This window comes from Rhipicephalus sanguineus, chromosome 4 (assembly GCF_013339695.2).
Source record: "Rhipicephalus sanguineus isolate Rsan-2018 chromosome 4, BIME_Rsan_1.4, whole genome shotgun sequence".
Taxonomy (NCBI): domain Eukaryota; kingdom Metazoa; phylum Arthropoda; class Arachnida; order Ixodida; family Ixodidae; genus Rhipicephalus; species Rhipicephalus sanguineus.
The window spans coordinates 50,912,238-50,938,601 of NC_051179.1; the positions used below are offsets into that span (position 1 = coordinate 50,912,238).

Below are 26,364 nucleotides of genomic sequence, written 5' to 3' on the forward strand. Positions count from 1 at the left end.
GGTATATATAGTTTGTTTTGCTGCTTACCTTTTACTTGTGGCTCTGTCGCCGTGTTTTACGTGTGTTAAGCCTGTCTCGGAGTTTGTGAGCTTTCTTGCGAGTGCGAAAGTAAGTATTGTTCTTATTAGTAACGCGTAGTTCACACTGTGACTAGTAATCAACGGCGAGGATTAGTTAACCATCGTCAGCTGCTTGTTTCATGGTTGTTCGACGCTCTGATCGGCGGCATGCAAGCCGGCGTGATCACTAATCACTGGTGTTATTTCATACGTTGACGAAGTGGTCACGCTGGAATTTTCGTCGTATAACTCATGCGAATCGTAGTATTTGCACCAAAATTTCTGTTCACGTTCATCGCAGCTGATTGTTGTAGACTTACTAGTAGCCGCTCTGAAATATTGAGTGCAATCGTTGCCGAAATGACTCACGTTGCTAGCCGTATGTCAGTGGAATTCTGTAAAATCGATGCTGTACCTATGAAAATCTACGCATACAAGTAAGTTTAGGTTCATTCCAAATCTTCAACGAGTTGCTTACTTAGGTGCTGCGAACGTATGAACACAACGCTGACGCAATATGGTACCGATGTGTGTAAATTCCATTGTGGCGCTCAAAGCTAGAGCAAATACTCGGGAAGATAGCAGATTCATTTGTCCTGGACTCGTAGCATCTGGGTAACGCGCGCGTTATTTGACCCATGGGTGCAGGCCGGTCGTGTTGACGTTTGACTACTTATTCAGGTAACCGCCAGTCATGAGCAGATTTTTTGCCACCGGATCGGACTCTGAGTCCGAATCTGAGTCATCGGAGGAGGAGCAGATTCCGCAGAAGGCAACAGCCATCACATCGTAAGTAGCCCACCAAACATGAGATACTGATACACTATTTCACCTTGTGACTGTAGTTACCCAACTCGAGAGTGATTACACGTCTTATTTTCGCTGCTTAAGCTTGTGGTGCCGGCTGGCGTGTGTTACTGTGTTAGATAGAGCTCACTGTCGCATTCTGCAGTATGTTTTTACTGTTCGAAGTTATGTGTTTCCCTGTGGCGTTTCTTTCACATATTGAGATATGTGGTCCTAACGCACAGCACTGTCAGAATAAACCATGATAAGTAGAGGGCAGCGTCTTTGGTAAACAGCTTGCCTGGCACCCCCACACCCTCCCTTCTATTTTGCATGGCTAGGAGATGTAGCATTGATCGTCAAGCTAATTCACGTACATAAGGGGCGTGAGTTCGTAGAGACCTTGATTTAGTCCGACTTGACCAGCAGTGACATACTGGCGAAAGAAGTGCCCAGTTGAGGTGATGTAATGTGCCATGCATGCTTCCCCATCCCCTTGTCTGTTGTTAGTGTTGAACACAGCTAAAATAGTATTTGCGGATTGTAGTGTACAGAGCGCAATGCGATGTGAAATTATGAAGACTTCATTGAGACAGGAATGTGCTTAGTTGTAAGACTGACTCTACATTGAATGCAAAAGAGGGGTGGACTCTTCCTGTTTGTAGCGCTGAAAACATCATGGAGTTATCAGTCTGTCACGTGTCCTATATCTTTTTGTATTGAATAGAATGCTGAGCTCAATTGTGTGCTTTTTCCCACAGGGCATATGCCTTCAGCGATGATGAGGAAGAAGCCAAGCGTGTTGTTCGCAGCACGCGAGAGAAAAGGTAAGCAAACTTTCATGTAAGCCTTAAAGGGATACTGAACAAAATTTTTGCCGCCAAGATTTTCAGCGAAATCGATAGACACAGCCTTCATTTCAGGCAGAAACTAGAGGAAAATAAGGATTTTAATGCATTTTTAACAAACTGCCGCGTCGTGAACTAGAGGAGGTGACGTCTGGTGATGTTACACACCTCGGAAACGGGCATGCCAACAATGCCAGCCGTCGGCAGCGTAGAGACGCTGGAAACGCCCGCGTCTCTCAACCCACTCAGATCCCTCTGCGATTCCCAGAACCACTATGAACAGCACTAGCAGTGAACAATGCTCCTGGCTGGGGTAAAGCATCGGTGCTTTTGTAGAAGGGGGAGAGTGGGACGAAAGGAGAGGTGGGGAGAGGAGGACAGGAACACGTGCGCCCTGCATGTGCCTCTGTAAATGTGACGTCACGGCTCGCTCTCGCGTGCGGCTGCCATGCGCTGACAGTTCTCCAAAAATACGTGAAATAAACTGTGTTTATCAGAACAGTCGCGTCTTCTGAGTAGAATTTCGATGCTTTCGTCAGTTTTTTTCAACTTTTGTTCAGTATCCCTTTAATGTAGCTGTTTCGCCTTATAACGCTTACGCCTGCATCTCTAAAACAGCTGCTGGAAGTGTTCATGTTGTAATTTTGCATGAGAAGACGCAATGTGGTAGTGTCTGTGGCACTAATGTGATAGCTGCCACGTTTGCTTTACAGGTTTGAGGAGCTGACAGACATCATCAAACAGATCAAGAACCACAAAAAGATCAAGGATATGAGTAAACTGTTAACAAGTGAGTCATTTGTTTGTTTACCAAAATATGTTTCCTGTTTTGAAGTGCGACTGTTGGCATTCGCTCATTTCAGTGTCTCGTCATTACTCTGAAAGGCACAAAACCAACTTAGCCATAACACAGATTCACTGACCACATGGATTCCATGGTTATGTTCTTTTCCTTATGAATCCATATTTGAAATTTCGAAACAACTGTAGACAACCTTGCCATGAAATACTGACTGCAATGTTGCGGTTGACATATGCAGAAAATTGACTTCAAGGGGTAATAGTATGGCTGATGAGACTGAAGCTGGTATACATACCTATTAATATGTTCTTATAAAATGAAGTATTCAATTTCTGTACAATTTCATTAGCTCGGGAACAAGGCACAAGTTCAGGAGAAAATGGAGGCTTGAAGAGATGAAAATTCCTTGAACAAGTGGTGTCGCTGGAGCCAACATACCAGTGGTCCTTTCTGCTGCTTTGAAGAACACAAGACCACTTGTCAAAACGTTGGTTCTAGTAACAGCTCTTATGCTAGAATTTTAGTTCGGGAAATTACTTACGGTTGCTGTTCCTCACAGCCCTGTATAGTCTCTATTCAGTTTTCAGTAAATTTCATTGAGCACTTTGGTTTTGTGGTCTGCCTTCCAGTTGCTAACTTTCTGCATGTCTACTTTTCCAGGTTTTGAGAACTTGACAAAGGCCTTTCAGAAAGCCAAAGTGGTCATAGATAAGGAAGAAGGCGGCAACATTCCAAAGTTCTTCATTCGGAGCCTTGTTGAGCTCGAAGACTTCGTGACGGAGGTATGAAGTTGGATACCGCATTGTTGACGCTTGTTTGCTTTTTGTAATTCTTCAGTGGCATGTTTTGCTTTGATAATAGGCTGATACCTTAATATTTTGCGTTGAGCTGTGCACTTTAGATTTCGCAAGTTTAACTTGAGTGTTGTTGGCTACGTGTGGCAGGTTGAACCGTTTGACGTGTACCAGGAGTTTTTGTTTATGTAGAACACTTCCTGAATAAACAGAAACTTGGTCTTGTATCAGGCTGTTATACAGGAAAGCGAGACCAATATTTCGGTGTTGGAAAACAGAAAACAGACTGACAGTACAAACATAACATAGCACATTACAAAAAAAAAGTTGAACCACGCACAATAATGAGTGGACTTTGAGAGACGTTGCTACTGATATTGTGCTGTTCACATATTGGTTGATAAAAAGGAGAGGTCATTCATTTGTTCATCCTTGCCTAGAAATGGCCATTGCTCTTGTGTCTTGGCCAGTTGCTTGCTGTTCTCAGAATTGGTGCTGCTGCTGTTCTTGCTATTGTTTCTCTGTTGGTGCAATATTAGAGCAAGAAGACAGAGATGGGGGTGGCTGCCTCCTATTCGACTCAAACTTTTTCTCCCACCTCTTTCAAACCGCAGTGCTGGGAGGACCGCGAGGGGCGCAAGAACATGTCCAAGAACAACTCCAAATCACTGGCTACCCTGCGGCAGAAGTTGCGCAAATACAACAAGGACCACGAGGCTGACATCGCCAAATATCGCGAAAATCCAGAAGAGGAGGATGAAGAGCGTGAAGACGACGAAGACAAGGGTGAATGTTAAAAGCTTGTCTGTTTATTCACTCTATCCAAAGGGATAGTAAAGAAGAAAAATTGAGTGAAATTAGTAAATTAGGCTCCTACAATACCATATAAAGCCGCTCTAACCACAGGGACAGGCTTGGTAAATTGGGAAAAGTGCAGAAACATAAGACTATCGACAACACTGCGCTAATGTTCCTGCACTATCTTGCCGTGATGTTTCGGATTTCGATGGCATCTTCTCAGGCCTAGCTAATTTTTTGATAGATAAAGAAGGACTCCATTGCATTCTGAAAGAATGGGACTGTGAGGTTACAAGTTTAGAGGCATTTAGGCTGTGAGGTCACATACTTGGAGGCATTTTCTGATATTTAGGACATTTTAAATTGGGGAAAGTTCACGAAACTAGTTCACTTTCTTGCTCCTTTATAGTGTGATGCTTCTTATCATTGCTGATAAGGAATTTAGGTGTGAGGTAATGAAGTAAAAACGCACATCATGACAAGTTTATGCAGAAACTTGAGCATGGCATTGCCACCTCTCTTGTTCCGTTAAAATTGGTTTTGTCCTTGCTTATTATTACGTTGAGGTTTGACTGTCTGCCATTAGTACCTTTTAACGAGTGGTGCAGCATTTCATAGTATGCAAAGCAGAAGATTCTGTGTTTCATCCTGTTTTATTTTACAGAGTACGGCACCTGAATAGTGCTGCTGAAGTATTGGTTAAGTCATCGTTGATGTTTTTGCTGCTATGGCAGATTAGTAGCCTGTTTTATATCTGGACACTTTAGATCTTGTAGAAGTGCCTGTCGCTATGGGTGGTTCTGAGTGAAACATTTCTGCGTTACCTTCAGATTCGGATGTTGACGACGAGATGAGCTTTAAGAAGAAGGTTTCCTCAAAAGCCGACAAAGATGACGCCAAGTCCAAGTTCATCAAGGGTGGCTCTGATGATGAGGTATTTTGTTTCTTGCCGCCTCCTTCATTTTTGAAGAGCACTTTTGTTCATTTGCCTTTGTATTCATGTGCTTTGCTGTCTAACTAGCTGTGCACTGTGTGAAATTTTGTTATACTTTATAGTCTGATGATGATTCCATGGATTGGGGATCTTCGGATGAGAGCGAAAGCTCTTCATCGAGTGACGACGAGAAGTACGGTGGAAACCTGGCCAACAAGTTCTTGAAGAAGTAAGTACCTTAATTTTATGTTGCTTTACTTTCTTGTGTAGTGTGAGAGGTTGTGAAAACTGCAATGCTGTTGTCTTTTTAAACTTCTCACTTTAATATGTGAAGACCTTGTAGTCCTTGGATGAACAAGGCTTCACTGACTGTTTCATAATTTCTGCTAAATATTGGTGACTTGAGCAGTGACATTGGGTGAGAAAGCATATGTACTAGGTATTTCAAAAGCTTTTGGAGAATTCGCGGTATGCAGCATCTGTCATGTGCCCTTACCTAATGGACAGCGTCAGTATGTCATGTTTCACTCGGTTTACTTTCTCTTTGTCTCGAGCTGAATGACCAAGTCATTAACTTTTTTCTTTACTCATATCTTTTCTGTGTAACACGCAATTTTTTTTCCTTTTATATTTGTAAATAAGCTTTTTGTCATGATGAACTAGTATCTTCGTCTTTGCAATAGTACAGTTGGACTTTGTTTTTACATTAATTGAGTCACATCCAACGTGAAGTCACCCTTTTTACATCCAATAATCGTCAGAAATTCATGTTTATTGCATGCTGATATTGGCATGAAACATTCTGGATATGCTTTTGCTACATCTGTTGCTGTTGTATTGAAGCTCATTCGTAAACAGTAGATCTTAAATAGTAATAATAAAAATTGAAATCTTCCTTGCACTGTACAGTAACAGTTCTTTTTTCTTTACTGCATTTGTATGTGTGGCTACGACAGCAGAAGTGCAAGGTATCAATCAGACAATGCCTTGTCTCAGCTTATGTGTTGGAGCATGAAGAGTTGAACAGCTATTAGAAAGATTTTTGATTGGTTAGCATATGTGGCTTGTTTAACCGAGAATCCAAAGTCTACTTTGGTATTGCACGGACTTGGTTTGCACACATCTCGACAAGCAAAGGCAAAGTTCAAGTTGAAACACCAAGAGTGTGCATAACGCACTCGCTGTTACTCGCACCACATTCGCACATCTCTTCGCAAAATAAGATTGTTGCTAGCAGCAGTAGTTCCCGTCCATGACCTTCCTCGTGATGAGTTTCATGTGCTGCCCCACCTCCCCATTTTTCAGTATGACCAAGCAGCCCTAATTAATGGCATTGGTGACTTCTCTGTGCAAATAGTTTGTGTTGGCCTGTTAATTGGCTCTGTTAATTTGCCCACCCAACAGCAGAGCTGGCGGCGAGAAGGATGAGCAGAAGGAACAGCGTCGTCGTGAGAAGAAGCGGGAGCAAAAGGACAAGCGCCGTGAGGATGACGAGGAAGGCTGGGAGGAAGTCAAGGGTGGCGTGCCACTCATCATGGTTGGTGTCGCCTCTCGTTTACCTCTGTGCTCCTGTTGTTTCCTCTCGTGCTGATTTAATGCATTAGAGTGTCCAAGTTTGTGCAGTTGTGCTGCCTTTAATATTTACTAACACTCGATGTAGGAGGCAAGAAACAAAGCGTTGAAGCACGGAGAGCCCATCTTTCCAACTTATTGCGTTAGCGGTGTCAGCCACAAGCTCTGCAAACAAACCAGGAACGGTACTTGGAAAGGCTAGTCTTTTGTACATGGTTAATTGTGTTGTGTACAGCACTAGCTGAAAGGAAAATAAAGGGGGGGGGGGTGTAAATTAGTATGCAAAATTGGCAAGCACTCCTTTCACCTGACATACTCAAGAATGGGGATGTTGGGACAGTTGCCGGATATTGCAGGGGGCTGTGCAATGCATGTGTAAGAATGAGGGTGTGTGTTTGGCTCCCTTTATTCTTTCCTTGGCTCCTTTATTTGTTGGCTTTGGGCAGCAGGTGACACGAACTTCAAGAGTGCAAAGCTTTCAGAGCAGTGAGTGTTGGTAGTGCTATAGCTATCTGCTTGCGTCTTGTAAAGATGAGAGTTTGAAGGGTGGTTAAAAACAAACAAGCATGTGACCTCACTTTTTTAACATTTTTTCGTAAATGCCAAGTAACTAACAAAGTTTCCGGACCACGTCTGCTCTGTGTGGCAGCACAGTTTTCGGTTCTGTCTGCTGTGCCGTAGCATCGTGGTACACTTAAAATCTACTGTGGCTTTGCAAAAGGCGGCAAGCACTTTCTGATGCCAAAACATGGAATGCGCAGGAGAAGCCCAAGATGTTTGCCAAGGACGCCGAGATCAACCACCAGGTGGTGCTGAAGAAGCTGAACGAAATCATGGCCGCTCGGGGCAAGAAGGGCACCGACCGTTCGGAGCAGATTGAACTGCTCAGCGAGCTGCTGGCCATCTCGCAAGCCCACAACCTTGGCCCCGGCTTTCAGCTGAAGATCGTCTTCGCTGTAGTGTCGGCCATCTTCGACTACAACCCCAACATTGCGACCTGCATGAAGCTTGACATGTGGCACAAGTGAGTGGAACTGAATGTGCATTTCTCTAGGAACCCTTGCGTATTGAACACTGCACTGATTAAATAGAAATGTTGCAACTTTACAAATTTATGAAAGAGGTGCAAAAGAAAACGAGCTCTATTTTAATCTTCCTGAACATGTATCTTCTTAGATATTTCTTATCTCAGTGATAAACAAATCATTTAGTAAGAACAGTAGTTCATTTCCCTAGAAAGTTATCTAGAAGAGAAATGGGCAGTGATGCCACCTCAATGGAGTTAATTGCAAATATAAAAGCACAACCAACCCAACTATGATAGACAAGAAGTCACATGATGAAATTATCAAAGCTACAAAGAAACTTGTGAACAGAACATTTCGCTTAATCAGATGACAGGTTGTTAGGTAAGCTTGTCACCGTGGCGAAAGTTAAATACATAGTTTCAACTGTGGTGCTGCGCGTTTAGCTAAACTTCTGCGATGTGCACAGGTGCCTGGAGTTCATCAACATGCTTCTCGACATTTTGATCGAGAACAGCAACATCTCGGTCGGCGAGCACGTTGCGGAGGAGTCCGAGAGTCTAGTGACACCGCCTTACAAAGTAAAGGGATGCATTCTCACTGTGGTTGAACGTATGGACGAGGAATTCACCAAAATTCTTCAGGTAAAATGTTGCTTCCACTGTGCGATACATCTAACTGTGCTGTACGTGTGGTCAGATTGCAGCCTGCAAGTGGCATGTGGCTACTCTTTGTGTCCACTTGTGGCTTACTGCTGTTGCTACCTTCCCTTTCTGGTAGTCTTAGTTAGTTCATACAATGCGTAAATGTACTGTACGTACTTGCAAGCTTTTGCTTTGTTAAACAGCTTTCCCGACCTCGCGAATTCGCTGCTTTGATCAACTAGATGTCGAGTGTTTCTTAGCTGAAAGTAGAAAGTTAAAACGCAGCAAGCAGCGTTAGTGTATCAAAACCTTCTTGTTTTCGGTAGTATATTGTTAAGCAACATGCTTGCTGAGTATGTCTGCTTGACTGCCATTGCCGTATTGAGGTCTCCCGCAACAGTGGAACGATGCTTGGTGCCAGTGGCTACATTGTTGATAAAGGTAAAATTTGTATACTGATACGTTATTATGCACGAAAACGGTAGTTCTCAACTGTGAATATGTTTGCTAGCTCTCATGCATTAGTAAAGACAGTGAAATACTCAAATTTAATACAAGAGCCTGAAAAGGTTAATTTTGGGTTTTATTCTTCAGCTGATTTTAACAGCGCAGCAAATGCTTTGTGTTCTGTGCCCTGTCTGTCTTGCGCGAGTTCTTGCTCTTATGTTTCCTTCTTGCGTACCTTACATCCAGGGTTGTGACGCCCACTCGCCAGAGTATGTGGAACGCCTGAAAGATGAGAAGAACGTGTGCGACATCATAGAGCGGCTGCAGGGTTACCTGGAAGGCCGTGGGTCTGCTTCGGAACTCTGCCACATCTACCTTCGTCGCATCGAGCACCTTTATTACAAGGTGAGGAAACTTGCCGATTTGTGAGGGTTCTCTAGAACGTTTTTCTTGTAGGGTGCACAAAAACTTCAAAGGAGTGCTGACATTGCGTATTTGATCTGTTTTCAAGCGAAGCTTGCATTGCCTTAAAGTGTGGGTAGCATTGTAGGTGTGGCTGCAAAAAAAAAAATTTTTAATCTGGCGCCTGCGAGGGCAAAGAAATGCGGCCCTTGAAGGCATGCCAGTCACACGCGTATTTGTATGCACCGTTATTTAATAATTGATGCTCTGTCGATCATGGGCTTGTTGGCAATCAGCCATTTCTGATACGGTTATTCACTCTTTTTATTGAGTTAACTTGTCATTTCACGTCACAATTCATTGTTGCCTGGATATGAATGCTTGACCGTCGTCGCTGCCTTTAGCAACTGAAGTGTTGTCCTGCTAAGCATGTCGATGACAGTTAGGAGGGAGCATTGTGGGAAGGAAACAGTTAGGAGGGAGCATTGTGCAATGCGATAGAAAGAAAAGGAAGTAGTATGTCACGCACGCACATGCCTAACTTCACTTGTCTTCATTTTCCCGATAGGGCAAGGGCTCCCGAATTTTTTAAAGAGCACATTGATTTACTATGACACCTTGTGCTACTCATGAGAGCACGGGTTTGATTCTTTGCCGTGGCGGCTGTATTTCTTTAGGGGCGAAATGCAGCAACATTCTTCTACTTAATAAATTTAGGTGCTCATTAAAAAATGTCAGATGGAACGTCAGATGGCGACCCGAAATGAATCCGGGTCACCCACTACAGTGCTTCTCGTAATAATATTGTAACTTCGGCACGTAAAACACCAGCATTTAGTTTTAATCTGAACTTTTATCCTTGTCTTCCCCGTGGCAGTTTGACCCAACTGTCCTCTCCCAACGCAACAAAGCGAAAAGTGGTGATGCCACAACCGAAAAGCAAGACACCGAGACTGAGAAAGCGCCGGCTGCGGCCGAGCAGGCCCCCGAAACGAAACCAGCGGAGGTGCCGACGTCGAACGAGGCCGGCGGCGACCAGCCGGCCGTGGTGCCCGAAGGCGAGCAGAAGCCGGCTCCGCAGCCGCCAGCCAGGAACAGCCTGGAGCAGATGGAGCTGCTGTGCAAGTTCATCTATGCCAAGGACAGTACGGACCGCATCCGGACGCAGGCCATCCTCTGCCACATCTACCACCACGCACTGCACGACAACTGGTACCAGGCGCGAGACCTCATGCTCATGTCTCATCTCCAGGAGAGCATTCAGCATGCAGATGTGCCCACCCAGGTACGTGTAGTGCAGTTATGTGTTGTGGAAATTCTTGAACTAATTCGTGCCATTGACAAGATGGGCTTGTCTCGTTTCTGGCTAAAACAATCGAAGACGAACCGGCTTCGTTCCGGTGTTTACTGTGTCTCCTGGTTTAAAGGGACACTAAAGGCAAATAACAATTTATGTCAGAGTGAAAGCCCAATGTATGACAACTTCTAAAACGGCAATATTATCAACAGCAGTGCCCTACTTACCGAGAAATTAAGCTAAATGTATCACATAATGAGCGCCACGAGTGGGACATTTTCGAAGTGATCCTGATGACGTATGGAAGTCGGCCTACAATAAATCACTAGTAATCAAACTAGCAGCAGTAAAAAAAGAACATTCCGAGCATCAAAAGACGTAATAAAATGCTATTTGTTCGTTTCCGCTTGATTCATGGAAAACTCCGTGGCGTTGCCATGGGGAACGGCGCGCGTGGTTCAAAGGTCCCGTTTTCGCCGAACTGCGCCTCGCCCGTCTCAGTGGTAGTTTCGGGATCGCGTACTGCCGTGCGTGTTTTGCGCGCTCGTGAAAGTCGCTCTGACAGAAAGTTCGACAAAATGCCGCATGCGTGTGATATTGCCGGATGCCCGAATGGTGCACAACGCCAGTGCTGCAGCAAGGAAACCGGTGTGTCTTTTCACTGGGTGCCGCGGAATGAACCCTTACGCTCGAAGTGGCTTAGTGCCATGTCATTGCGCCAGTGTGCTAAACAGTCAAAACTTCTGCGTGTGTGCTCGCTGCACTTTCGTACTGAGGATTACGAGACCAACCGCAACTTGGTGAAGGCTTTGAATGTGCCCATCCGAGCAAGTCTTTGCCGCAGCGCCGTTGTTGCTACTGTGGGTCCCGCTACTTCCGCTCGGCTGCTACTAGTGTCGGCGGCCGCGCAGTAAAAGCGGGCAACGTTGGGCACGGCAGCAGTGACGTATGAAAGTCGTATTTTCAGGCGGGAAATTTGAAGCGCGCTAACGCGATGCGGACCACTAAAAACGTGATTTTATTTCAAAATAAGCACTTCCTTGGCACAAAAGCAGCACTACGAGGTTTCTGGACCGCTATTTCAACAATCAACATCGACTTAATATTTGCCTTTAGTGTCCCTTTAACGTTTCCACCAAGTTTTTGGCTTGAATCTGCCAAAACTACTGATAAGAACCCTCTATTGGAGATTAGCTTTGTGCAAAGATACTGAACTTATAATTTATTCAATTGCTTACAACTTGCATTTAGTGTAGAATCTGCAAAATCTTGTTGCACAGCGAAAGCAAGAGTGAGTTAGTTTGCGAGGAGGTATTAAGTCAACATGTTGGCAAAGGAGGTTCACAGTAGAAAAAATTGGCCATTTTTGATCAGAATTTGAGATAACAGTGTGGTTTGGAAGGCGTTAAGAGTTTTAGGCTCTATTGAAATACGAAGATTTTCAGCAATCTTATTCTTCGAGTTATAATGCTGAAAGCTAGTAAATATGTGTAGGCCTGTGCGAATAGCATATTTTACGCTCGAAGCGAATTTGAAGCGAATAGTGATTTGGTTGAATAATTTCGAATTGAATTCGAATAGTATAGTGTATTACATATTATAAAGAAAAATGAGCATATTTGTCATGACCCGACTAACCTGCACAATATATTTTAAGGTTGAAACAAGGCATGTGCAAATGTCATTCTTTTTTATTCAAAGAGAAGTTTCAAGCAACTTTTAATAGTAGCAGGATTTGACTTTCAGTAGAATGCAAGTGGTAACCTGTGAAATACATGAAGTTTTAAAATTTACTATACTTAGAGAATATATAAGCCAGTATAACAAGCTTTTAAACTTAAAAATGATGAATCAGTGTGAGGGTAATATATGTTCATTTAACCTTGAAGTGGGCTTTGCAGCAGTGTAGATGTCCCCCGGAAAGGTGTATTCACGGTACAACACCCCTCCATTGCAGTGAAACCGCCTTTACAGGAGGGGGGGGGTTACATGTGGTTTTTATATGTCTATTCGTTCATTTCGAATGCTTCGAAATTGGGAATAATTTAAATTCGTTTCGGTGTGAATTTCTATACTGTAATATTTGTTCGAATATTTGAACTGCTCGAATATTCGCACAAGCCTAGATATGTGTAATTTTATGGGCTCATTTTAGTTACAAGGTCCATTTTTTTTTACTACAGCTCACTTGGCTCTGATTTTGTACCGGTCTCTTTTCTTTAACATCTGAAAGAAGTTCTAGAAGGTTATGCTTCTGAGATTTCTTTAACCAGCGTACGAGTGGTTTCTAGGTTATTAAAGAAAACCCGTAAGACCAACTGAATTACTCTGTTTACACTAGAGCAATTTGTGAGACTGAAGTCTATTGGCTCTGGATTGAATTTTTCTATAAGCACTAGAAGCGGTTAACAGTGGCTCTACAAGAAATGTCTGGTGTCTGGCTGTGTCCAGCATCTCTAGGAGGAGCCTTATCTTCACCAGTGCAGCAATTTGGGTCGTTGACCTGATGAAAGTTCCTCCATCGATTCCAGGCCGAGGACAATTTTGTTCATTCACTGTTGATCACTGCTGTAGAAAGCTTTTAAAGGGGTATTGACACAAAACTTTGAAAGCGAGATAACTTGTGGGATGGATTTGTGTGGATGCACATGCATCATCTACGAAATATCAACGGATAATATAGCCTAGAACATAGTTAAGTCAATTTTAAAGGGGTACTGACACAAAATTTCGCGGCCGAGATAGCCTGCTGGATCGATTCCCGTGTACGTGCGTGTACCATCTGCAAAATATCGACAGCGAATAAAGCTTGGAAGGTATTTTATATGAATTTTGAAGTTCGCGAGCGCGATCCAGCATTATAGGCCGCACCTAGTGCATTGACACCCTCGGAGGTGGCCCGAGGTGACCTCCCTGCTTCCCCTACGTAACCGTTGCAGCCGGTACAAGTTATGATGACGTCGTAGCCGCCATTTCTGTTTTGACGCGCTTCCCGACAAATCGCTCCTCGCCAGCGGGTCAAACCTGAAGTGATTCGCCACGTCGAAAATTTCTTCCATCCCCGCCGCAAGAAAATCGTCGCCATTAGACGACGATGAGCCCGACGAAGACAGACTGCGCGGAAATGCGTCACTGTTCTGTGTGCTCACTTGACCGAGCGTTTCACTCGCTAGGTGGTGATAGTTGCACCCGGCGGCTTGTCGTTTTTGGAGCTCTGTCAAACCGAAACTGAGGCTGTGTCGGTAATGAGGAGCTTGTAATTAATTATCTGTCGCGCCCTGCAGCAAACAATGTGCCGTGTTATGACTAACAGGCCCCCAGCAACACATTGCAGCAAAAAAACGCGGGGTGAAAATTTTTGTGTCGGAACTCCTTTAAAGTGCGTGTCGCGCCACTGCCTGTGAAACGCCCCTTTGATTTTCGTGTAAACAACCAACCGCGACCTGCGTCACGAGTTTGTGTTGGCTGCCACGATCATTGCGAGCGTTCGCTAATAGCAGACCTTTTCAACGGAAAGAGGGGGTAGACTTGCACGGGAGTACAAATGCTGATGTCCTTGCCTCGGCAGTACATTTTTTGGGGGGTCACGCATACTTACAATGCCTCGGAAGGGATTATAGCAGCATCTAGGAAGCCTCCGTTAAAAAGAGTTATCAACGTGGTGCTCATGTGCACACGGTTTTGTGTGCTTACGTAGCCAGCTATGTTTACACGAAAACCACTCTGGGTCCTGCCTCACTCGGCGCTCTCTGAAACCAAAACTGTGACTAAGTGCTATAAAACCATTTCCGACTAATTACCCGTTGCACTCTCGAGCTTTCCAGCTGTGATAAGTGGGGCGTTAGCTACCTAAATTTTTGTGTCAGTGCTCCTTTAAGAAGTTTAAGATTACTTCAGTAAGGATGGAAAGTTCAAATTGACTGCTCTTTTCAACCTAAAGTTTGCATTGTGTATATTTTTGTCAAGTGTTTATGCATCTGTGTCATCGGTGTTTCTTCTTTTTCTCTGTACTTTCTTCTGTCCAGATCATGTACAACAGAGCGCTGGTTCAGCTGGGTCTTTGCGCATTCCGTCACGGCAACATTCGTGACGCTCACAATGCCCTGCTGGACATCCAGAGTGGTGGCCGTGCAAAGGAAATGTTAGCCCAAGTAAGTTTGCCACGGCCTCCTGTTTAGTGCATTGATAACGTGACGAAACAAATCCTCGTTATTAAACCCTAAGGCTGAACATATTGCTGGCTTTCCAAAGAGACCTTTGATTGTAATTATGGCTGGAGAAGTGTTACGAAAAGCACCGCTGATGAACCAAGCAGCAGCAGCCTTTTGCTGACTCAATAAGGCTTGACAAAAAGCTTATCCCTAGTGCTTGTAGCATTTTGTGGCATTTGCTCGTGTTACCTGTTCATCCTCTGTGCGGTGTCTCACATTGTAAAGTGACACCCCTGACACTTACATTCCTGCTGGAAACACCAGACAAATTGTGATGCAACTACAGTCACGCATAATTTTGATGCTTGCACAGTGCAATCTCCAAGCATGACATTTGCCATCTTTTTTTACTCTTTGTTTACTTATAAGCTTGCTAGTTTCGAATGGAATTATTGGTTCAAAAGTGTTGCTTCAAAATGAACTGGTTATGGTATGCATTGTATTTCGGTGTTGCAGGTGTTCTTTTTATGGCCCCATCGTGTACTGTCAGGTGAAATGCTTTGGCCTTGCATCCCTAACATGCTTGCTATTGCTGCCTCGTGTTGCAGGGTCTTCTGCCTCAGCGTAAGGAAGAGCGTACGAACGAGCAGGAGAAGATTGAGAAACGGCGTCAGATGCCCTTCCACAAGCACATCAACCTGGAACTGCTCGAATGTGTCTACCTAGTGTCTGCTATGCTGCTCGAGATTCCCCAGATGGCTGGTAAAGTTGGTCTTGTTGACTACCAGTTCTTTATGAAAAGGTTTCTATGAGTGCATCGCATCGAGTGGGCAAACAATCGCTAGTCCCATAGCCATAGGGCTAATGGCATTAGAATGTTTAAGTACAGCCAACAAATCGTGATAAAAGAAAGCATATTATACGTGAGTTATCAAATTTAGTTTTCATACTCAAAAAGACCTTAAATATGCAAAGAAATGTGAAGTTTGAATTGTGGAATATAAACTACAACAAACTAAAAAAAATAGATAAAAGAAGGACATCTGGAACTTCTGTGGTCGTTCTTGAAAAGCGTGAAAAGGAAATAGATGCAGGGAATTATAGAAGTATGTTCACAAGGTTTATTACAAAGCATTAAAAAAAAAGTGGAAACACCTTCTGCAAGTGGTTGTGCTAAAGTGTTCAAAGAAATGTTTAAAGGAGACAGCATGCACATCAACTTGGAGTCTGCTTGCCAACTGTGGAAGAGACTCTGACTACGGAGCCTAGTTTGGAAATCTGTTTTGCAATATGCAGACCTTCTTTTCTAGCCACTTGCTTGCTTCAGTTTCTAGCTTGCTTTTTTGCATAAGATTCTGTGCCTTGTATGTGAAGCATGTTTTGGCGAGGTTTGCTAATGATTTGATTGTATACTTCTTTTACTGATCACATGTCACTGCTTCGTGGACAAGTTCCTAATACATCCTGATAGACGATGTTGATAAGATAAGATTGTGCTGCTGTTATCAATGGCCGTTTGATAACCTTGGTGTCATTTACTTTTTGCTGCAGCTCACGAGCTGGATGGCAGGAAAAGAATGATCAGCAAGTCGTTCCACTACCAACTTCGCAACACGGAACGACAGCCACTTGTTGGTAAGTGGTACCAAAGGAATCCTTGGTTCATTTTGGCAGCCGTTTGTCATCTATATTACTATAGGTTCTTCGAAAACTGTCTTAACGAAGCATCTACTCATTGACGTGATTGTGTACTTGCATGTGGCCAGTGAGTAGATTCATCAGCCTTGCTTGCGCAACATTACATAGAAATTGGCTTGTGCATTGTTGAACAAGTGTCATACCAAAATTGGGAAGTGTAAATAACATGGGGGGTTGTAGTGCAGATGAAATGCGGGCACGAGTTGTTAACAAATTTATTTCACTTTAGTGATTGTTTTATCACGATAGGTTAGACTGTTCTTATTAGATTAATATTATTTGTTTGGTTGTTTCAATACTAGAGCTGGTTGAATGCCACAATGTGAAGACAGAGCAAGTAACTACAAAATCAAGTATTCCAGTGGTATTTTCTGTGAAGAAGCTCCACTTCGGGTGCTAATGAAATTTCAAACGTAGATTCATGGCAGATAGGTGATCCGCTAGTTATGCAAATGTTGATTGTCAACCACGTGCGTGCATAGGTGCCAACATAGGTGCCAACATCTAAGCATGGGCCCATGTGCCAGGAATGAGTGCGTCGAGTGGCAAGCTCTGATGCTTAAGCAATGCAAAGAGCTGCTCTTGAAGTTGTTTGGTGCAGGCCAATCTCGGCTTGCAGCTATAAAGATGGCCAGAGAGAGTCCTTGTGCAACCTGCAACTAGTTTTGACTGCGATGATTTGTTGACACTGCTGTGCAACCACTGGGTGATTCCACGAGAGATCGAACATGCCTGTCCGGTCGCAATTTTTGTTTTGCCTGGGTTTTTTATATGTTGTGTGGCCACATTCAAAGTGCACGGAACTGAAAATTTTATTTCCAAGAAACGCTCCCAGCGCGCCAAAAAAATATTTGAAGGTGGCGGCGCGGGCCTCCTGTTTTTGCTCACTGCAATGTTTTCGGATTTCACGGCCGAATTTAGCGCGAACTATAAATGATGTGTCAAAAATTTCTTTTGCTGCTTTTAACACACATTACTGTGAATTACATGCATGCTTTTTTTATGCTGTCCTCAAAAAGAAGAAAATGTGAAAAAATGGCAAACACGGCCGAAATCAAAAAAGGGTCCTAAGTTTGAGGCGCCTTGGCGCCTTTGCTATTTAAAACAGAAACTTGAAAACAGTGTCAACTATCGAAAAGAGCCTTTGAAACATTTATACGGAAGATCATTTTCCTGCGGGCAGTGCAAAAAAAGAAAAAAATAGTTAAAGAAGCAAGTTTTTTCAAAAAAGTACATTTTCAAAAAAGAAAATAAAAAAAACTCCGGTCTCAATTTTGACGACAATTTTTTATCGAAGAGCGCTTATGTCAGTGAACACACGGTTTTAATATCATATGTCCTCATTTGCTTTGTTTACGAGATATAACTGGCCAAAATGACCCTTGCTGTGTGTGCTCACTTCAGTGCGACTGATGGCTGTTATTAGCTTGCATTGTGCGTAAATCGCAGTTTTAATTATTCTACTGCAGCAAAACCTTGCTCTGGTGGCTTTTCGTCAAGAAAAATGTGTTCTCAGATTTTATTTGAGTCTTGCGTGTGCAAAAGTGGGCTGATGCCGCCCTCTAAATGGCTAACGTGTAAACAGTTTGCAGCCTACAACCTCGCCTACAATCATCAGAGGAAAGATGGGCGCGCCTGTTCAAGATATCGATCGCTTCTTCTTCCTGAAGGAATGCCTGGTCTACCTCATCGCGGTTAGATGTAGACAGGTTTTCCTTGATGAGCGTAAAGCAATGCAAGTAGACCTCGCAGGTGTCGCGAAGATCCTCAGCCTATGACAGTAGCTTCTGGAGGTAGGCAACAACAAAAAGAGCAAAGAAAAAAAATTTGCGCAACGAAAACGTTTTCCTCAGCAATCTTCTTTTTGTGAACGCGTAAATCGGCACACAATAATCGGACGTAGCCATGGGCCGCGCGCATCGCGTGTAGTGAACAGGTAGACCTAGAGCAAGTTGAAACGTTTATACTGAACGGCGCCGCACAAATTATCTCACATCTGCGCAGCTGTCATGAATGCCTTTGCAGAACTGGTCACGGTTTAACATTTTATGACTAAGGGTGTCTAAGCGCTTTGGGCTGTAACATTTAATTTGTAGGCCACTCTCATTGTCAAAACTAAGGGTAATGTCCGTCTGGCGCCACCAATGACCTCTGCTGTCCTCGACGTGGGAAAGCACTTTAGTAAAGTGGCAACAAAACATCATAAATTGGGCAGCTTCGGCCACTCGTGGCTTAATCATGCCGCACTGCACGTTTTCTGGCTGTTGAAACGCTGAGGTAAAGGTCTAGATGATACAGGAAGACGTTATCTGCGGCGCCGAAAACATGTGATAGCGGGAAGTGAAATAAATGGATCGGAAATGATTGAGCTAACTTTTTACAAATGTTGTTTAGGCACAGTGTGCGTCGAATGGGGAAGATGGTTAGAGCGTACAATGCACGTAATGGAAGGGAAGCAAGCAGGCAGTGAGAAAACAACTGCATAGCAGCGCGCCTGCTGATTGTGGCATTTAGTTGCAGATTAAGTTGGCCTTCGCTGCATACAGATGCTTTATTCTGTGTGCAAGGAGAGTGTTGACAAAGTGACCTAAACCATGTGTTCGCGGTGTCTCGCGTGCTTCTGATTAGCGAATACTGGCTGGGTAAGTTAAGGTTGTAAGCTGCAAACTGCGTCCGCGTTAGGCCTTTAGAGAGCGGCAGCAGCCCACCCTCACGCACGCTAGACACAAATAAAGTTTACGAATACATTTTTCTTGACGACAAGACACCAGAGCAAAGTTTTACTGCAGGAAAATAATTAAAACTAGATTTACGTGCAATGCAAGCTGATGACAACTATCAATCGCACTGAAGTGAGCACACACAGCAAGGGTAATTTTGGCCCGTTAAATCTCGTGAACAAAGCAAATGAGGACATACATATTAACACGGTGTTTTCACTGACATAAGCGCTCTTCGACAAAAAAAAAATGTCGTCAAAATTGAGGCCTGAGTTCTTTCATTTTTTGAAAATGTACTTTTTTGAAAAAAACTCGCTTCTTTAACTATTTTCTTCTTATTTAGCGCTGCCTGTAGGAAAACGATCTTCCGCATAAATGTTGCAAAGGCTCCTTGAAATACTTGAAAAAAAGCATGGATGTAATTCACAGTAATGCGTATTAAAACCAACAAAAAAATTTTCGACACATCATTTCGACAAATCCGAAAACATTGCATTTTTCGACAAATCCGAAAACATTGCAGTGAACAAAAACAGGAGGTCCGCGCCGCCACCTTCAAATATTTTTTAGCACGCTGGGAGCGTTTCTTGGAAATATAATTTTCGGTTCCGTGCACTTCAAATGTGCCCAATAACATATAAAAAAACCCAGGCAAAACAAAAATATCGACCGGACAGGCATGTTCGATCTCTCGTGGAATCACCCTTTAGAGGCGGCAGCAGCCCGCTTTTGCACACGCTAGACACAAATAAAATCTGAGAACACATTTTTCTTGACGAAAAGCCACCAGAGCAAGGTTTGGCTGCAGCAGAATAATTAAAACTGCGATTTACGCACAATGCAAGCTAATAAAAACCATCAGTCGCACTGAAGTGAGCACACACAGCAAGGGTCATTTTGGCCAGTTATATCTCGTAAACAAAGCAAATGAGGACATATGATATTAAAACCGTGTGTTCACTGACATAAGCGCTCTTCGATAAAAAATTGTCGTCAAAATTGAGACCGGAGTTTTTTTTATTTTCTTTTTTGAAAATGTACTTTTTTGAAAAAACTTGCTTCTTTAACTATTTTTTTCTTTTTTTGCGCTACCCGCAGGAAAATGATCTTCCATATAAATGTTGCAAAGGCTCTTTTCGATAGTTGACACTGTTTTCAAGTTTCTGTTTGAAATAGCAAATGCGCCAAGGCGCCTCAAACTTAGGACCCTTTCTTGATTTCGGCCGTGTTTGCCATTTTTTCACATTTTCTTCTTTTTGAGGACAGCATAAAAAAAGCATGGATGTAATTCACAGTAATGTGTGTTAAAAGCAGCAAAAAAAATTTTCGACACATCATTTATAGTTCGCGCTAAATTCGGCAGTGAAATCCGAAAACATTGCAGTGAGCAAAAACAGGAGGCCCGCGCCGCCACCTTCAAATATTTTTTTGGCGCGCTGGGAGCGTTTCTTGGAAATAAAATTTTCAGTTCCGTGCACTTTGAATGTGGCCACACAACATATAAAAAACCCAGGCAAAACAAAAATTGCGACCGGACAGGCATGTTCGATCTCTCGTGGAATCACCCCACTTTAAGATCGATGTCCGCACGCTTTGTAGCTGAGGCGATATTCGTGGTCATTCGCTTTTGGTCGTACAATCACCCTTGTGAGATTTTACCTGTCTAACAGTGCACATTGTGGGCGCTATGGGTAACAGCATTCATGGCGATGTGCCAGAAATGCCGCGATGACGTAGGTGCCAATGCATCTGGTGCTAGTCACTATATCTCTCAAATGTGACCTTATTTCCAAAAGGCAATGAAGAAGGGTACTTCCCTAGGGTCGGTGCGCTGCTCCAGAGCCAGGCGTTGTGGTTTGCTTGGGTGCTAGGTGCATTGGCGTACGTACATTTTTGCACTGGTCTATGCGGAATCACTGTGGCACCCCGGTGGCTATGGCATTTGACTGCTTAGCTTGAGGTCGTGGGTTTGATCCCAGCTATGGTGGCTGCATTTTGATGCAGGCAGAGCGCAAAAATTCTTGTGTGCTTAGATTTAGGTTCATGTCAAAGAACACAAGGGGAGTTGCTTAATGTGGATACCCCTCGGACTACGCCGTGGCTCTGAATTGTATTGTGGATTTGGTATATAAATTTCCTGAATACAAAATTTCTTTGGGTCTATACTAATGCACTGTTTTCCAGAACTGATGATTGAGATAGAAAAGTTGGAAGATATGGCCAGCTCAAAACTGTGCCATTCAATTGCTTATGGGTCAGTAATAAGCCCTTGGAAGAACTCATCGCAGCCGCTACCGCTTTTTAGCCGATGCCTGGCATCGTAGCAGATGCTGGTGCTACAGGCTATCTAATGCTTGACTTCCTAACGAGATGATGCATTGGGCTCACCTGTTGCTGCTTAGGTCCCCCCGAGAGCATGCGGGAGCACGTGGTGGCAGCCTCCAAGGCAATGCGGGTGGGCCGCTGGCGCGACTGCTTTAACTACATCATCAACGCCAAAATGAACGCCAAGGTGTGGGACCTGTTCCACCAGGCGGACACTGTGCGTGCCATGATAGCTCAAAAGATCAAGGAGGAATCCCTGCGCACCTTCCTGTTCACCTACAGCAGCGTCTACGACTCGCTCTCCATCGAAACGCTAGCCGAAATGTTTGAGCTCAACAAGTCTGTAGTCCACTCCATCATCAGCAAGATGATCATTGGCGAGGAGCTCATGGTGGGTGTATCTTCGTGTCCATCTTTCTTTCCCTCTCTGCAATACTTCTTGTGTGATCTCTTTGATTGATCCCAGCAGTGTGTACTAAAAAGTCTGAAGGTTGTAGCTGCCTACATTTTAGTTTTGAAGCTGTTGACATTGTTAAATTTTTTTTTAAAATACAGTTGTGAGCACTTTACATCCTTTGGTACTGTTTCAAACTTTACTGGTCTGCACCATAAGTAAGCATGTACTGTTGAACCCTTTTATAAGAGGGGCTGATGTAACAGGCAAGTGGGTATAAGAGACACTAGTGTGCCTACATCGAAATAGAGATCGATCAGAAAGTGAGAACATGGTACCCTGTTTATAAGAGACTGCTCATGTAAAGGGCGAGAACTGCTCCCCAGCGTGTGTGTCTTATAGAGGGATTCAACTGTAGTTGGTCACTGGCATTGATAGTTTATAGTAGTGTTTTCTTATTGAAGCATGTCTAATCAAGCATGCTTAGCAAAATTCTGAAAGTCTTAAAGGGGTCATGAACCACTTTTCCAAGTAATGATCTAATGACCTCAGTATCGGAGTGTACTGCCTCCCGAATCGATTGCCGCAAAAATTGCTGCAATCAAGAATCAGCGGAGTTACGGGGGTTTGGCGCACGCTGCCAGCGCTTTCTCTCTTCTCTCGTGCCGACGAGCGCACTGGAAGCTAGACAGGGAGGGATGGCGTGGGGGAAAGAAGTTACGTCAGCGCGCGTCATGAAACGCGATCGCTCTCCCGCTGTGATTCGCTTGTGCGAGTGCGGCTACCGTGTACTGAAGAGTGCGGCGCGGGCAAGTGGCGGCACCCCGCGGCAAGAAGCGCATCTGATCCGAACGCCGCTCTCGATTTACGTCGGCTATCGGCCAATAAGCATGCTATGTCTCTTGCGACGTAAACGGACAGATCCGCGACGTAAACGGACAGATGCCCCGCCCACCGACGAGAGTGAGAACTGGCCTCTGTTTGAAAAGAGGGTGCCTGGGGAAACAGCAACTTCGCGCTCCGCTTGTGGCCATTACGCGGCGCGCACGACTGTAATATTTGGCAGAGCAGTACATAGCCGTGTCAACTTTCCGCAGGATGTGTTTTTTCAACAAGCCCAAGGGGTGCTTCATGACTCCTTTAAGAAAAGTATTCATGGAAAGCAGTAATTGAAAAAGCAGAAGTTCATATTTGATATTTGGTGCTGAAACGCTGCGATAAATGTCGGTGCCACATCCCACCCTTGCAACCTTCCGGCAGTCGCTAAGCTACGGCAGCTAAGTTGTGGTAATTCCACTTATGCTGGTGACAACTCTTGTGTTTGTTGCTGTTATATGCAGGCATCTCTGGATGAGCCCAACCTCATGGTGGTGCTACACAAAACGGAGCCGTCGCGTATCCAGGCCCTGGCCCTTCAGCTCTGCGACAAGGTCACCAACCTCGTCGACTACAACGATCGTCTGCTCGAGATCAAGCTTGGCTCCTTCTTTGGCCGTGGTGCAGGTATGCGCCAATCAATTCAGTGTGAACTTGCATATACTGTGGCTGTGATGTTTGCTGCATTTTTTTCTCAGTTTTTCTTGTCGTCTGCTGATATTTTGAAATTTGATGACTAATAACTTCAATAAAAGCAGCTACAGTCAAACCTCGTTAATACGTACCCGCTTTAAACGTACTAACGGTTAAAACGTAGTTGCGACGAATCCCCGACCGGGTCCCATAGAGCCCAATGCATTCGCTGACCGCTTAAGCCGTAGTGGTTCGCCCTATGCCTACCGGTTAGTGCGTACCCTGCGTACCGCGATGACTTTCTGTGCCATAAAATTTTACTGCGCCGCTCAACTTCCCGACGCCAGAATGTGCCGCCAAAGGTCTTCCGCCTTTTTGAGAAGTGCACAGATCAGTCGATCCCCTATTCCGACTTCCGCGCGATTGCGGCGACGCTTTTGCGGGTAAGCATCGGGAGAGAACGAAGGCGAGGTGGCGGCCACCGACGAACGCGCCGACATGACTTATCGCCGACAACCTTATCACAATAAGTATCTTCAGCTATCTGCTCGGGCACGCGTGCGGCGCAGCGCTACTTTTAAAGCCTACTGCACGCTTTTATTAGGCGACAACCTGAACGCGCTGGGCCGCCGATCGCTGCCGCTTCGTTGTGCGCGGCCGTCTTCAAGGCTGAAGTTGAATTAATGGCACAAATGCTCGGGCAGGGTCGAAGAACTTCAGCCATGTACCAACTAGCCCGACAGCAAACGCTACTAAGCCGTCATCAGGCGCGCACCGCTTTGTAGAAGCGAAAGCAGATCGCTGTTGCGTAGTTAGGGTTGCGGGTCGCGGGCGCCGAGAAACCTCGCTGCATTGACGCTATCACACTAAACGCACGTGTACAATACAGCAAGCGTAGCGCGGTTGTAACCATACTGCACGCTTTTATTAGGCGACCACCCAACGCGCCTCCGTCCGCTGCCAGGACCGCTAGAGCATCGCGGAGTGCGCATCGCTTGCATGAAGCTCGTCATCGCTGCGTTAACCGAACAAGCTACTCGCCGCATCTGTGCACGATCTGGAGCGAAGTGGGTACGAACAACATTCCCACGATAAATGCGCGCGTGTGGCACAGCAAGCGGCCCGGTAGTGACGGCGTGAGCCGGGTAGGCGACGCGCTGCACGCAACTAGCCGGGAGGCGATCGGCTCCACGCGGCCGTACCGCGTTTCACTGGAACTGTGTCAGTTTTCGTTTAGTAGCAGATCGCGGTTAGACGCACACACATATACCGCGGAAATCAGACACTGTCCGTTCTGTCGCTATGTCGGTCACTGCGTTGACCGTGTATCCCGGACCCTGCAATAGTTTCGAAATGCTCTTCGACGTCTCCACTACGCATTATCGGGCGGTCGTGCGAGTGTGCCAGGATCTTTTCTCCACTTTGGCAAAAAGGAAGAAAAGGCTTTGCGGTGGGTGCTTTAGGCAATATTTGCTGTGGCACTCTATTTATATTTGCTGGCGGCGATGGCGTACGCTAGGAGATGCAAATTTGTACTTGGTGTTTAATGCGTACTACCGTTTAGTGCGTAGTTATGCCGCGTTCCCGGCAGGTACGTATTAACGAGGTTTCACTGTAGGGGCTAGTTGGTTGTACATCTTGGAGGTAATCGCACTTTTTTAACGTACAGGAACTGACTGAATACACCACAAACACAGAGCGCTGTGTGTTTGTGGTATATTCAGTCCGTTCCTGTACGTTAAAAAGGCGCGATTACCTCCAAGAAGATAACTTCAGTTCCCGTGCATCACTTTTGATGATTCGTTTTGCATTCATCTCGGTATTCAACACTACTTACACTCACACTCCAGTACTTCAAAGGGCAGACTGAAAAATGTGGCAGGGCCCCTTTAGTTTATGAATTTCCCATTTGCAAGTGTGGAATTCTCAATGCACTACTGCTTTAAGGTTGTGTGCCTTTAGGCTTGATTAATTAGATCTCTAATTACTACGGGATATGGTGTTTGATCTGACTTGACCTTTTCCTTACACCTATCTTTTAGAGGTGCAAGTACTTCAGTTCGTTACCATTTATTCATTGTCTTAACAAGTGCAGTGTGTTGAGAAAGATGAACAACTTTTGCTGCAGGCCTTCAAGGATTCCGGGACTCTGGTTACCAGAAGGACGGCTATGGCCAGCGTGAGCGCAACTGGGGTACGTGTTAGATTTCCATCCTTTACTGTCTTCTTGATTATTGTAAAGAGTTTGTAATGTTGTGCACAAACATTAAGCGAGATGTTACGTTAACCATGGTCTGCCGCATGCGTGCTGTGCTATTTCTCTTGAACAAAGTAATCGTAATTCCAGATGCGCCGTTGGGCTAGTTGTTTGTCATTGCTTGCAAACAATGCCATAGCTTGAATGACACACATGGAGACGGGACATTCGCAAAGCATTGCTATTCTTTTGTCATCTGTTGTTTGTGCTGCGACACATTTTGCTAGCCATACAAGTTTGATGTTTGTTTGAGGTCTTTATCATTTCTGGCTGACCGTATTTCTTGCACAGGACTAGCTAAAAACCTTTCAAAACACCTGTTCCTGTTTGAAGGCTGAAATCCCGTTTCTGTTCTTTTACAGGCCGAAGACAGAACCAGAGGAACTATTGAGGAGGTGGTTCTTGTGGATAATTATTGTTTGCTAAATAAACTAGGAGGTTCGGCCTGATCACTGCATTGCGTCATTCTTTGCGTACTCTAAAGGCGTCTCGTGGGGCTTTTCAAATGTAGTAGCTTTCGCCTGCTAATGATAAAAATGTCTATCATTTGACATGGTACTTCTGTTCAGCAATGTCTAATTGCAGTAGCCTCCCAATAATTCAAACCCAAAAGGACACCAGGATTTTGTTTGAATTATCGGATAAATACGAGTTGGGGCAACATACCAACTTGTGTTGTAATGGAACATATATACTATACATACCGGCCAATCTGGGGACCTTGAAATGTGGGAGATTCATGAAGTTGGTGAGAGGTGACAAAACTGGCGTGTGTTTTAATTGCTGTTTGTCAAGGCCGTAGCAACGTCTTGGACAGCTATGAATGATTTCCAGTAATGTTTTTTAGGCGTCGCCTATTCTACTGGTACACATTACACTCAAACCTCATTATAACAGTCAC

At 44.5% G+C, this 26,364-nt stretch overlaps 1 protein-coding gene across 1 annotated transcript; it reads left to right on the top strand.

Moving 5' to 3' along the window:
- Nucleotides 1-25,912, top strand: LOC119389969 (eukaryotic translation initiation factor 3 subunit C). Its single transcript, XM_037657440.1, has 20 exons — nt 1-109; nt 742-849; nt 1,608-1,673; nt 2,408-2,484; nt 3,157-3,278; nt 3,905-4,076; nt 4,919-5,022; nt 5,145-5,251; nt 6,427-6,559; nt 7,356-7,618; nt 8,089-8,263; nt 8,957-9,115; nt 9,990-10,397; nt 14,435-14,560; nt 15,169-15,322; nt 16,112-16,195; nt 21,381-21,694; nt 23,038-23,200; nt 25,335-25,400; nt 25,826-25,912. The coding sequence occupies exons 2-20, from the start codon at nt 755-757 to the stop codon at nt 25,852-25,854; spliced, it is 2,817 nt and encodes a 938-aa protein (XP_037513368.1). The 5' UTR covers nt 1-109; nt 742-754; the 3' UTR covers nt 25,855-25,912.
- The last annotated feature ends 452 nt before the right edge of the window (nt 25,913-26,364 follow it).